At 42.6% G+C, this 13,747-nt stretch overlaps 1 protein-coding gene and 1 long non-coding RNA gene across 9 annotated transcripts in view; one reads left to right on the forward strand and one right to left on the reverse strand.

Moving 5' to 3' along the window:
• The window catches only part of Tlk (Tousled-like kinase), a 60,386-nt gene that overhangs the window by 16,356 nt on the left and 30,283 nt on the right, over positions 1-13,747 (forward strand). Inside the window, exon 1 of one of the 8 annotated variants that reach the window (XM_087411143.1) lies at positions 6,381-6,543. The exons of the other annotated variants lie outside the window; for them this stretch is intronic. Coding sequence (XP_087267269.1) covers positions 6,520-6,543 — 24 coding nt within the window. The 5' untranslated portion in view covers positions 6,381-6,519. Of the gene's footprint in view, positions 1-6,380; positions 6,544-13,747 lie in introns of those variants that run through there. 8 annotated transcript variants of the gene reach the window in all.
• On the reverse strand, positions 2,860-6,467 carry LOC147908162 (uncharacterized). Its single transcript, XR_015546644.1, has 2 exons — positions 6,340-6,467; positions 2,860-6,270 (listed from the first exon to the last, which is right to left on the reverse strand). It is a non-coding gene; the product is annotated as an uncharacterized LOC147908162 (long non-coding RNA).

Consider the following 13,747-nt stretch of genomic DNA (forward strand, 5'->3'; position numbering starts at 1 on the left):
GCATAGAGCCAATAAACGCTGGAGTCAGGTCCGGCAGGTATTCATTATGGAACGAAACGAGTCGCACGCGTAATAAAAGGAGACGTCCGAGATTTTATGAACCTAACTGACGTTCGCGTTATACCGCTTCACGACATCGTCATTAATTGTTTTTCTTTTTTTTTTTTTTTTTTTTTTTTACAATCTATTGATAGACGTCCGGGTGTGAACGCGGCACAAGTTCCATGGGTATCTCTTATCTTGAGTAACTATGCAACACAATAACGCTAGGTAATTTTATAACTGTAGACACACGATGGGAACTACCGTTACTTTCTAAAAAGAAAAGTATCGAAACGATATAATAAAGCAGTAGATTCAAAGTCGGTATTAATGCGGGTAACGCAAACCAGAACGTCGATATGTCGGCGCGTAAACATTTCTTTTGTTCAAACAACGGGAAATAATTGAATGCGAAAGAGTAATTGTACGGTTTGATGATGACCAAAATGAGCGATCGGTACGTTCAAAGCAAAATTTTGTTTGAATAAAAGAATTGTTTTACGCGCGGAGCAACATTGTTCTAGCACGTGTCGGTTATGTAACGCTTATATCAATACTTGCATTAATAACAATATTTTATGTTATATTTTGATAACGTAATGTGTGAACGGACCGTTAAATTTAAGCATACCTGGTCGTGATTAATTTATAACTATACAATATCGCGCGCGAAGGATCGATATGATCACATATCACGGTTTCTAGTTCTTTTATACCGGAGACGACTCATTTGTGTACACGTCGATTCTATTTTCGGCAAATTACGACATCACGATATGTACAGAATATCCCGAACAAGGCTTTAACGTAAGAGATTCGCGTAGCTTCGTAGTGATTGTAATTTTGCGTTAAATTAACATGTACTCTCTAAAATTTTTAGAGTGAATTGTCACTCCGAAGAGTGAAATCTCTCTCTCTTAAAGATTGAAAATTGAGCCACTTTTTTTCAAGACCAGCTCAATTTTCATTCTTTACAGTGAGGAGTTTCCACTCCAAGGAATTTAGAGAGTATAATTAAAACATTTTTTTGATGCCATTTCAAGAATATAAAAGTCGTTTCTTCAAAATTTTTTTACTTGTCCCAAGTCACATTGCATACTCGGCATAAAAGAAACTTAATCGTTTAATATATTATTTACAGCGACCCGCTTATATCGATCGTACTTACATTTATTCAGACATTTAGTATCCGCGTCTCTCGATGACGTAACGCCGACAAAGAGTATCGACGAGCGGGTGTCATCCCCGCGGAGAGATGGGAGGGAACCAACTATCTGTATACAGCTAATACAGTTAAGACGATTATTAAACATGGCAGTATACTTATTTGGTATAATATCTCCATTTTTAGAACGCCAGATACGATTGGCTTATTCTGGATTTCTAAATCAGGATTTCCATATCACCTGAAGAAAATTACAATAATACTCGGTGTCCCAGAAATGGAATCGGTGGAATCGATGAGTTAAGCATGTATATAACTATTGCTGGAATAATGCATACATAGCTCTATAGTGGAACGTTCACAGATATGCGGTACGTCTATATTATCGGGTCTGAAAGCATGAAAGATGAAGAACAAGAGAAAGAGAGGGAGAGGGGAAGGGGGAAGAAGAATCGAAATTATATCCTGTTAAAGGGTAAAGTACAAGCCGATTAGATCTTTCATGTGCGACACCTTGTATACATTTGACAAACCAATGAACCAACCAACCAACCAACTCACCAACCAACCAACCGATCAACCAACCAATTGACCAACCGATTGACAGACCGACCGACCAACAGACAGATAGACAGACCAGCGACGTTGCCGGGTCACTCGCATTTGCGTGTATGGTTCGCGCGCGAAGTAGTAACACATGCATTTTGCATCCGTCACAACTCCGCGTTATGTCGCCCGTTCCGGCACCGAGGAAGAGAGAGAAAGAGAGAGGGGGAGAGAGGGGGGAGGAAGCAGTCGGTCATTTTATTATCGTTGCATTGCATCCGAAGAGCGGCGCGGCCGCACGAAAAGGTGTGGCCAATCGCGGTGCGCCGTGCGATCGGTCCGCGTGCTATCGGAAACATAGCGGCCTGGGGTCGTGCGCGACGACGTCACGTGGCGCTCTCACTTAGAGCACGGCAGTCAAGTGCGCGAGCTCGACGCTCTCGCGCGCCCGCCGAGCCGCGAGAGTGACGGAGAGGCCGAGGGGGAAGGGGCGTGCTTAAGGGTGCTCTCACATGTTCGCCGACGTCACGGCCGGTACTCTCTTTCCTTTCTCTATATATAGGTCTGCGTCTTTATTTCTAAAGTCACTATAGATGTATCGAATGTATACCTATTATCTCGCTGTAAGTTCCAAAAGTGTACACTAGTTTAGGGCGGTATTCATAGTCTATTTTTATTTCAAAACTGTTTAAGTAATGTCTTAAGACCCTAAAAACGACCCTCTGATTGGTTCGTGACTTCTTGAGACTGTACTTAAGATGGTCTTGCATATAAGATCTGAATTAGCTACAGAAAACAGATTTTCTCTCTCTCTCTCTCACACACACACACACACACACACACACACACACACACATTGTTGACTATTACCTACTGTGTTTGCAGTGTTATTACCCTGCGTCCCTTTCTTTCTTTGTACGTGATTAACCGCGTTCGGTGGAAAAAGCAGTAGCTTTGCAACTGTTATAAAATTCTTTAAGATTATTGGTTTATACCATTTAGATCCAGTGAGGAATTAAGGGCAAGACAAATTATTAAAGAATTTCACAACAGTTGCAAAGCTGCTTTTTTTTACTGAATGTAGTCATTCTCTACGATCGATGATCTTTTCTGTTTTTTTTTTATCTGATGCTGTGAATTTTATTCGTGGTTAGGAAGAATTACAATGGAACAAAGTGAAGAACGGTAATATTCACGCATGAAAACCGCTTAATACATGTAAGTGTAACCCACACCTACAACGTATCGACGCGCCTGCACTCGAGGCGATATTTCTCAGACATAACTTCGCTCGCAGGTAACTCGACTTGCCCAGGGTCGCCATCGACCTCTTTCGCGTTGGGATAAACCAAACGCCCGGAATTACTTTCGCGGTAATGTCTACGCAACAGGCTCGGATTTACGCGATAAATGTACATAAATCGCTATCTCGACTTCGCTCTCACACGAATACACGTTCATTCTCAAAACGCCATCGCTGGAAGAACAGCGAGTGATCCTTTTGCGCTTCGTTTCTCATGCGTTTCTTTGTTCAACCGCTCATCCTTTTTCGTCCTTTTTCACTGAAGGACGCGAGATATGCGTGCGCGCATAAACGCAGTTTCACCCACACCCACGCGACTGCGCGATGATGCAGCATGCACCGACATGCGACCGAGCTTCTTGCATCGCTTCAGGAATGTTACGGCGGTTACGGCTTCTTGTGATGTGGCAAGAAGTCCGAGGCAATCTGCCCTTGTTCTCGAACTTTCAACGAAAATACATAGCACGAGACTTCCGCTCATATTACTCATCTGCAGCTAAATCTATTACAAAGGACATCGTTCTTTTTCTCAACTCGCAATTTATAATTAGATAAAACAGTCACATTCGCTATTTAAGGCGTCTCTCAGTCTCGAGACCTGTTAACCGGAAGTCCAAGTTTCTCGACTCGTGCTCTGTATATCGATCGTTCCTTTGGCTAAGCGAGAGAAAGAAATCCCGCCATGGAGCTTGCCGCCCGGCCGAAGTCCAATGGCGAAGATTTATACCTGCCCTGCCCTGTTCGCTCGAATCGAAGTGAGACCTAAGTCGTTGCCGCCTGTCCTCTAGTCTACTGCTTGTCTACTAACCGTTTATACAACGCGGTCCCCTATTTGTAGAGACCCTAGAGGCCGCAAAGGTTTATGCTATTTATACAATGTCGAATCAAAGCCTTCGTAGTATTCCCGTTATACAATCACGCGATTGTTTCGCCGCAAGAACTCGTGATTGTTTGTTTGCGGATCTTGTGTTCGCACTCGCAAACTGCTTGAATTATGATTCATTATTCAAGAAACAAATTCGGACAGGTCTAGACAGGTTGTGACACTTGAAGCTCCAAGTCTTTCAAGTACGAATAGTCGTGCGAATCTGTTGACACTCTTGAAACAATAATGAAATAACTTCAACAATTTAATGACTCTTATATTATTTGTTAATTTAATTGTACTTGAACTCAATCAGACTTTGTGCAGTTATTTTTTACTGGCATCCACCTCGCCATCGAATATACGTCGTCTCCTATCGGATCTCCACGTTGATACTTTGCATTCGTGTCCCTCTTTTCGGGACACCCGATGTATACGCGCGGGCACGGAAGGAATCCGTAGGTACCCGACATTTTGCAGTACTGTTCGTACCGGCACGGCGACGGGCATAGGTAGTTTCCAAGCGCGAGCATCATCCCTTCGTTTCCCTTCCACTTGGCCCAATATTCTCATCCTTATCTAACTCATTCCCCCCCGGTTTCTCCTCTGCCCTTCCTCGCCACATCCGCTCACATCCGCAGCGTCTCTTGCAACCCCACCCCTATTAGTTATTTTCTCGGCGAGTCTCTCGCTCTCCTCTCTTCTATTTCTCCTCCTCTCTATCCTCTCGCTCACCCCCCCCCCTCTCTCTCTCTCTCTCTCTTTTGGAGTCACCTCTGTTGGTCTCCACATCCTTCGAGGATCGATCGAGAGGAGCTCAGCACTCTGTATATATATGTATATATATCCATTTCCAACCCCTTTCCTCCCCCCTTCAACTCCCTGTCGATTCCATTTGCCCAAAGTCCGCATAGAAACCCGCCGTTCCCCATGTAAGTTACAAGCGGTATAGATATCGCTGTAGAAGCGCTCCGCCGTATCCTGTATCCAAACGGTCTTTAATTAACCCTTTAGATACACCGGAATCGAATCTCCTACTCGACTCTCGCTAAAACAGTTTGCTCGAGCAAAAGTATGTTAGTTTACGCGTAACATAATCTCGAGGCTGCGTTCAGTAAGTAAATCAGGTGTTGTTTGGAATCGATTTCAGTCAACTTTAAATAGAAGTAAGGCGACAACTCAATAAGCGTCGTGATTCGTGTCGAAATTCTCGATACTTCGAAATATCCAGCAAGACAACTTTGCCACTTACTTTTTTCCCCCCTCCCGACCGGACATCACAACAGCCGTCAAAATGGCCGACTTAGGCCGACTATCGACTCTTGATAAGTGCCATTGTAATCCAATGAAGAGACCCAAGTCTCGCTGATCCACTTGGCGGTCCGTCACTGATCAATCAACTACTTTCACTCTGTTATTATGCAACGTTCAAAACTGCCGTTTCGTCCCGTCACTACTTACAGGCCCACGAAGTCTTGATCCTTAACTGGTTTGACAGGATTCTAAACCTTGTGTAAAAAATGTATACGTATGATATTTGTACAACTGGGCTTAGTGAAATATAGATCAAAATAAACCCAGTTAATATATTTATTTCTACGCTGTTTCAGTGATAAAATACTTTACTCGTTTTTACCAATGTAATTTAATTTTAATCTTGGTTTTAACTCTTCACCTTTCAGTCTTTTCTAAGAATTAGAAAAAGAAGAAGAGCAAATTGGTCCGACATTAAAGTTACATTTATAGAAACGGACGTTAGACCGGTATTAATATTCCTTCTTATTGGAGAACCGTCTCAAGTAATATCTTAAGATACTAATACGACTGTCCGATTGGTTCGTGATAGCTTAAGATTGTACTTGAGAGAGTGTAAAATATAACAAACTATGAATACCGGCCTTAAAGCGTGAGATGCACGGAACCGAGGAAGGTGCCGCAGGACGCAGAAGCTGTCGTCAAGTTGGCAATGATCGAGCGAGCTTTCGCCGCACTGTGTTGCCGCTCCTTCTTTGGTACATGGCGGTGCATAGTGATATCAACGATCGCATAATAGCAGCGGACTCAGACTCGCATTGTATGTTTATTGGGCGAGCGTCGAATTAAATTCGCGCGTTACATGCGGCGCGAGTCCGTGATTTTCATCAGCTCGATTATTCCGCTGATTAAATCGCCGATCAGACCAGCTCGATGCTTCGCTGAGACTCTTCCTTGAGACGCGAGACACCATCCCGTTGTCGCTTGCCACGTCGGAACTGTTTTTCGTATAATCGAGATTTCTTGCCATTCCTCGCCATTCCTCCGTTCCTCGTTACAGACTTCTAGCTATCCGTTCACAACCGCTCGTTCACCCTGTACATGCAATACAGTATTTAGTACGCGCGACGTATACGTAGTACGTACCCGCTATCGATCCCGGACCTTAATAGGTATAAAGTTAGCGTCTAGAGTCGGTGTACCAGTGTGGTGGGTGTCTTCTGGCGAATGCATCCAGTAACAATATGGCGGCTCCGACCGCTTCGAGATGCGCCGGGTACCCGCGAATAATTTCACTCGAGCTTCGAAAATCGATTTCCCATTCGTGGAACTGTTTGATGGAGAATGATCGCAAGGAATTCGCACGGGGTACGTTTCACGTAAATGCGAATCTTTTTTTTTGAGAATTCTTATTCTCATTGAGAGTCTTTCTTTTCCCAACCCAAGTCATATAGCACTCTTGACTCTATCAAGTCTATAGTGTCAAATTTAATTTAATTTATGGGCGATATTCATAGTTTTTATTTCATGATCGTCTTAAGTAATGTCTTAAGACACTAATGCTAATGCGAATCTCTGATTGATTCGTGACATCTCAAGACTGAACTTAAGACGGTCTTGAATATAAGTTCTGATTACCGGCCTAAGTTGCTACTGCTCTTACTAAATATATCATGAAAAATAATGATAATTGAGGAGCAGTAGTGACTTACATTAGGTTAAATTTGACTACACGGAGAGAATTTTCTTTTAAAATTTATTCTGAAAATATGGTAGTTGCGATACAATACAATATTTTAAAGATTTTTACCATGTACTTCAGTAAAATTAATCAAATTTATTTTATACATCTAGAGGAAAGATTACTTACTTCGATTTAAAGAAATTTTCTTTGCTATACGGTTAAAGAAAAAATTTCTTTGATTTAAACATTATTTTTTTGAAATCAAATAAAAAATTTATTTGACTTAAAGAAATTATGTTCAAATTCAAGAAATCATGATTTGAATGTCATTTCTTAGATTTGATAGCAAAGAAAATTTCTTTAAATCAAAGCAACCTTTTCTTTGAATGTTTATTATAGTAAATTTTATCAATGAATGAGAGATTTACATTAAAATTCTTCGAAATACAATGTTGTCCCACGACTATTATATTTTCAGAGTAAACTGTAAGAAAAAATTTCGTGTATAGATTTAACAGTGCAGTTGTAATTCAAATCTTTCAAAATTATTGTATTACATCACAAATTTTTGCATCAGTTTACTTAATTCAAGTAATATATATATATATATTACTCTTATAAAAAAATTGATATCAATAACGGACGTCAAATTAAATCAGAAATTAAAGAATGTATCGTAAGTGATAGTATCTTTAATTTTTATATGATTTACAGAATCGATTACGTTCCACGTAAATGCGACTAACTGTAAAGTTGAGCATGAACATTGATTCGAAGGCGTAATGGACAAAAAAACGAGAGATTAAACATATCGTGGATTAATCGTGATTAATTACGTCGCGTGGATAATCGCTCACTCGGCGATTTTATTAATCGACTAACAACGGCAAACGATGCATCGCGCCGGAAATGCAGTAGTCACGCTGATTTAGGAGGAACGCATCGGAGCTGCGCTAATGGGAGGACCGCGCCATTGCCGATTCGATCCCGCCGTAAATAAGAGATTCGAATAATAATACGCGGTCGCCGAATACCGGTCGAATTAACATCATCATTATCTGTTTGCTCATTAATGGTGTTATTTAACCGTACCGTTATTAACGTACTATTCGAAAATACGTATTCACGCGACCGCGGAGTATGAAAAACTGCGAGATGATAGCCGCGATATAGCCGACGATGCGCGATGGTACAAATAAAGTTATCGCGCACTCGTTCCATTGTCGCAATTACTTAAATTGTTCCCTATATTTAAATAGTTTGCCGCTTCCTCTCGCGCTCGATTAAACCATAGCTCGGCGGAGGATCGAAATGTGAGTTGGTCGAAATGTGAACGATATTACAAATCTCTCGTTGGTATTCTTATCCTGTTACACTTGTACACATCCTCTATTTATAATCCGTGTTATGACTGCAGAACGGCGAAAGAGACGAGATTTCCCTACCTAAAGGTAGAATCATCAGGGTTGCCAAGGTTTTACAAAACTGGAGAAATGTCAGGGAAATTAAAAACGGTATTCTAAGGGAATTTTGCCAAATTTTCTGAAAAATAAAAATTCTTGACTTGAAAGAAGTTCAATGTGCGTACGCCACATTGGAGTTTTGGAATACTACCAACAATTGACAAATGCAAGTAGTGTCAGCAACATTAATAGTAATTTACATTTAATTTGTTGTGTTAAACTGCTCTTTCAACAAAATATTAACAGTTTCACATCATTCCATATTAGGATGAGACTACAAAAAAAAAATTTCAAAGTGTTAATGAAAGCTTCAGAGTAAATCGTTAAACTTTGTATAAAAATCAGGGAAAAGTTATGAAATTTTAGGGTGAGAAATTTGTGGCAACCCTGTAACGATAGAAATCGCCCACGATATCTTGCCCCGGATATCTCGCGATCTTTCGAATATTTCTTATTATAATAAATGATAATGCGAAGTCTCTACGTATCCATTTTGTCGATCTTAAATCTGTCTTTGAACGTGAACTTACGTTGAATATGATTATTATGAGCGAGGTGCTTTACAGGCAGGCTTTTGTTTACGTGTCCTAAGATCGTTTGTCCGACGGGTGAAACCGAGCGAGTTCGCTCAGAAGCGAATCATGTAAATTTGCCTTCACGCGACTCAATGCGGGTTTTCGCGGTACACGAAAGAATTCGCCGCAAGGTCGACGGAGGCGAAGCGGATGGAAGGAGCGGAAACGAGAGGCGGAGGGCGAGAGACGGACGGAGTGAGGTCGATGGAGGCGAAAGGGGACGGGCAGGGGTGTTATTGCGTGGTAGTGTGGTTAAACGTATTGATCCCAATCACTACGATATGTCCAGGCTCCGCTTCGCTGCGAGCACTATGGCCGGGTCATCGCCGGAAAATGAGACTTCGACTCGAGTGTTACATACTTTGGGACAACGGATAAAAGTATTTCACTTTATCCGCTTCTCACTGTTCTCTCAGTCGGTATATATCCAAGTCGGTGACAATGAACATTAGTTCGAAATCAGACTTGAATCGAGTATCTTACGAATGACGACTACACTCGGCCAACTTCACTCCGTAACGACCATAATTCGAAAGTTCATGAGCCTTATTTATTTATTTATTTTTTTTCCATCAACGACGAGAAGTCGCTCGGCTCATTCAACGGTCATCCCCAAGTGACCTCTATGTTTTTTTTTTCTGTCTTTTCGAGGAGCGCTGTGCCTCGAAATGGAAATCGCGGATCGATGACGAGGTATCGCTGAAGTGAGACACAGCGAGAGTCAGCGTAGTCGACGCTTATGTAATGGCCTTCGGGCGCTTTTAAGGCATACGCAAGCACCATGCCGCGTCGTTCGCGATTAATCGGAGCACGCGGAGACACGTGATGTAAAAAAATCTGGCAACAGCGTGCGCGTTACCGCGGTATTCCCTCCGCATATTCGTAATGTCGTGTCGCTGTCGCGCGAGTGTTTCGGTGTTATGAACGTTACGCGCTCTAATTGGACCCTACGTATTATCGACTCACCAATCGTGATTCTCCATCTGGCTCCTGTCTTTCTTTTCTTCGCATCATTTTATCCGTTTATGGTTACATTTAATTATTTCGTCAGAGAAACGTAATTGTGTCGATTCCTCGACGTTAAATCCGTCAATCTTCAAATCCGCGATTAGTCTGTATATAATTGACTAAATATATAAATTATAAAAATTTTCATTTTCTGCCAATTAATTTTACCTCCAGCTACTAATTCAGCTGTTTCAATCAATGTGTAATCAAGCACTAATGCCACTAATTTTATCAGATTTCGTGGATTGAGAGGTGTAATATTTGTTTCATTTTATTTGTGTGTGTGTGTGTGTGTGGGGGTGTGTGTTTTATTTTATTTTATTTTATTGTACTTTCATGAGAGAATTGATAGCTGTTTTGTGAGTGAAATGAGCGTAACCCTTTCGTGAACGCACCAGAGAATTCCGCGAGAAGCTTCTGGTTTTGCGATCGATGTGACGTTCTCTCTCTCTGCGGCAAACCGTTGGTCGCTGAAGTTTCCCGCTGGACCAATGGGCTACCTATCCTTCGGAAGGATTCTGCATATTCAGCACGATGTTTATCAGCACAAAAAGTATTCCTGTCGCATTACGAAATGAATTGTATCAGAATCTTACAAAATTAATTAAAAGATGCTTACGTTTCTCTTAATGGAAAGAACATCTTGCAATTTTTTTGCTTCAAGCTAACGTTCTTCTAATTCTCCTTCTTCTATTTGTTTTTTTTCTATTATTGCGATCTTTCTTTTCATTTTTATCATCTTTAAGAAATGCATATAAGCCAACATTATTTCACATATTTGCAATCATAGACGTACTTATTGAATTATTCTTTTATTCTAATTTTATTTCAATTCTAATCTTATTCTGCTTAAATTAGATTTTATATGAATAAGCATTCGAAGAAAGTTTTTGATAAAGGCGGATAACTGTTTATCGAAGATACGTTGACGTATGAATTTTCCGAGAATTCTTTCGACCGGAAAATTCTCTCGAGATAGATACATATCTACCGAAGACTCAGCCGTCATATCATCATCATCATTATCACCGTCATCGTCATCGTCATCGTCATCGTCATCGTCATCGTCATCGTCATCGTCATCGTCATCATCATCATCATCGTCATCGTCATCGTCATTGTTATTGTCGGTAATGCAGAGACACGGTGCGCGAGTCGATACGAGAAAACCACCCCTCTCGCTCATGTACTCGCACGAAGTGGCGTGCATGCAATAGCGTAACACCGGTGAGAGACCAGACGGTCGGTCGACGTGCCGCCTATTTATATACACTCCGCGCCCGCCGTCCAGTCGAGCGACGACGATCGTGTCGCGTCGTCTCGCGTCGGGAGGAGCCGAAAGCATGCTCTCTCTCTTTCTCTCTTTCATTCCCTTCCTCCCGTCCGACCGCGCCGTCAGCTGCACCTGCCGCGCGCCGCCACCCGCTGGCCGTGTCTCGCCACTTGGGACGCAACCGCCGAGGGCGACAGATCACGCCGTCTCCCGCTCTCAGCTGAGCCGCTGAGCCGAACCGAGCCGCCGCTCTGCGTCGAGCAGTAGGATGCCAGCCACGCTTGCGTACGTTGGCGGCTTTACAATGATAATGATAACGGGAGTATATATCTGGTTCACTGTCCGCAGGATCCCAATTGCACCGGGAGCCTTGGCTAATTAAGCCTGATTAGCGATTTCCTGCCCCACTCCTAATCATTGCCCCAGTTTTGTATCAGACTGCCGTTAATGTCGCACGTGTTTTAACGCCACCCGGTTTTTCTAAAATACTAATAATTTTACAGCGCGATTAACACTTCGGACTCGTCGTTACATTTGTTACCTTAAGGAAATTGCATGACGTTAAGTTTGTTGGCGTAAGTTTATAATTTTTGTAGAGCGCGAAACTTTATGAATTATTAGAATAACGTTGAATAAATAATACAGTTTTCTTAGAGACTTTTCGAGACACTTTAAATCCATCGTCAAGGAATCTAATCGAGTATCTCGATTTAGTAGTTGTTTAACGGTACGCTAAAAGCGGGGGAGGGACGCGGAGTTCGCGATCGATTAATCACAGGAACACGCCTGGGGAAGGTACCGAAAACATACTTTTCACGGGCCGCTTGGCATCCCCGTGCGGATACGCGGAAATCGAATGAACACCTCGATAGCCCGCTTCCGGGGGTCGCCTACAGATGCCCCGATTCTTTCCGCTCGCTGCGCACTTCGCCTCGTAGGTCGGAATCGACTCGATGGGGACCGCGCGCGGATTCTTCTTTCCTTTCTTCGTCTCTCCATCGCGCGCTCGCGTCTTTCTCTCTCTCTCTTTCTCGTACTCTCCTCTCCTCTCTTGCATCGCTTTCAACTTCCCTCCTCGTGCCCCCCTCGGTCGTCGCGCTTACAACGCTCGGCCGCCTGGCTCGGTAGCGAACTCGTGCGAATTCGGCCTAATCGGGCCGTCTCGTCTGTCGGGCGAGAACGCACGAGCGCCACGCGCGATGCCGCAAGCTCTCCTTAGCCGTGGGCGTGATTGGCCGACTGAACAATGAAGCGGACGGTGGGGCAACACACACACGGCTCGAGAATCGGCAAAAGGGAACGGGGGAGATTCTCCGCGAGTGGAAGGCCCTCTCTCTCTCTCTCTTCCCTTCCCTCTCTCTCTCTCCCTGTGTGAAATTCATTACAGATAATATATGCGCCGTTACCGCGTATTAATCTATTTATCCGGCATGGAGTTTTGGCACGCGGTGCGAAATACATTCAACGCGAGGCGAAAAAGGCTCGATCGGATACGCTAAGCGGACATTCTTCAGGTGTTAAACACTTCAATGTTATTCCTTCTGTTGTATTGTTTACGGAATGTTAAAATGTAATCTCGTCTTGGGAACGATACCGATAAAAAAAAGTGTATTTAATATTGTACTATTGTTTAAATTCTTTTTTTTTTCCGGAATGTATCTCACTCCGAAAAAAATGAAAATTCTGTCGTTCTTGAGAAGAGAGATCTTACTCTGTCGGAATGAGATCCAATCCGAAGAATTTAGAGACAATGATTCGTACTTTTCGATGGATTCCCTACAGAGAGAGGAATTTACTAGAAAGAAGATGAGTCAGCGGTACGTTTTTGTATTTGCATATGCTATTGTATTTTCGATGCGCTTGGTACTCCATGATGTAATCGTGATGTTGTAAATATTGTAGTTCTGGCTTACGGTTGGCAACGCTGGTGCGAACGAATTTGCGGATCGTTCCTCGCGAACCTCGTCCTTTTGCGCTCTCTCTCTCTCTCTCTCTCTCTCTCTCTCTCTCTCTCTCTCTCTCTCACATCGCGTTGTAATCCTGCGAGAACACACGAGTGCTGCCGAGTTCCTCCGATTACGGGACGCGGTTGACCGAGGAGGGTGAAGGGCACTGTCCCGATGCTACACCCCTGGTAGGGTGACCTCCGTTTGTTCCCCGTTCCGCGCTTCGAAGAAACTCGATAGCCGAGGCGACTCTCGGTGGCTCTCGCTTTTCGAGATCGCGAAGACGAACGCGAGATCCGAAACAGTACTCGCAAATATCGATGGTGTAACAGTAGTTTTTGAGATCTGATCTTGCACAGGATTTTTCGTTCCAACGACAAAACTAACTCGCATTGTTTTCAAATAGAATAACTATTATTTTAGGAAATGCTATTTTATTTTCGACTGAAAGCATTTAAAAAAGAATCTTTTATCATTAATCACTACGAGAGGTCGATTCATTTGTTGATAACTTATCTGTAAACTATATATAATTGTTCTCTATTCTTGATGAAAATCTACCGAAATAGAGAGATTATCGACAAACACTCGTTAAATTATTATTTCAAGCAACGCGAAATAAT

This window comes from Acromyrmex echinatior, chromosome 11 (assembly GCF_024713525.1).
Source record: "Acromyrmex echinatior isolate Ae372 chromosome 11, ASM2471352v2, whole genome shotgun sequence".
NCBI lineage: Eukaryota > Metazoa > Arthropoda > Insecta > Hymenoptera > Formicidae > Acromyrmex > Acromyrmex echinatior.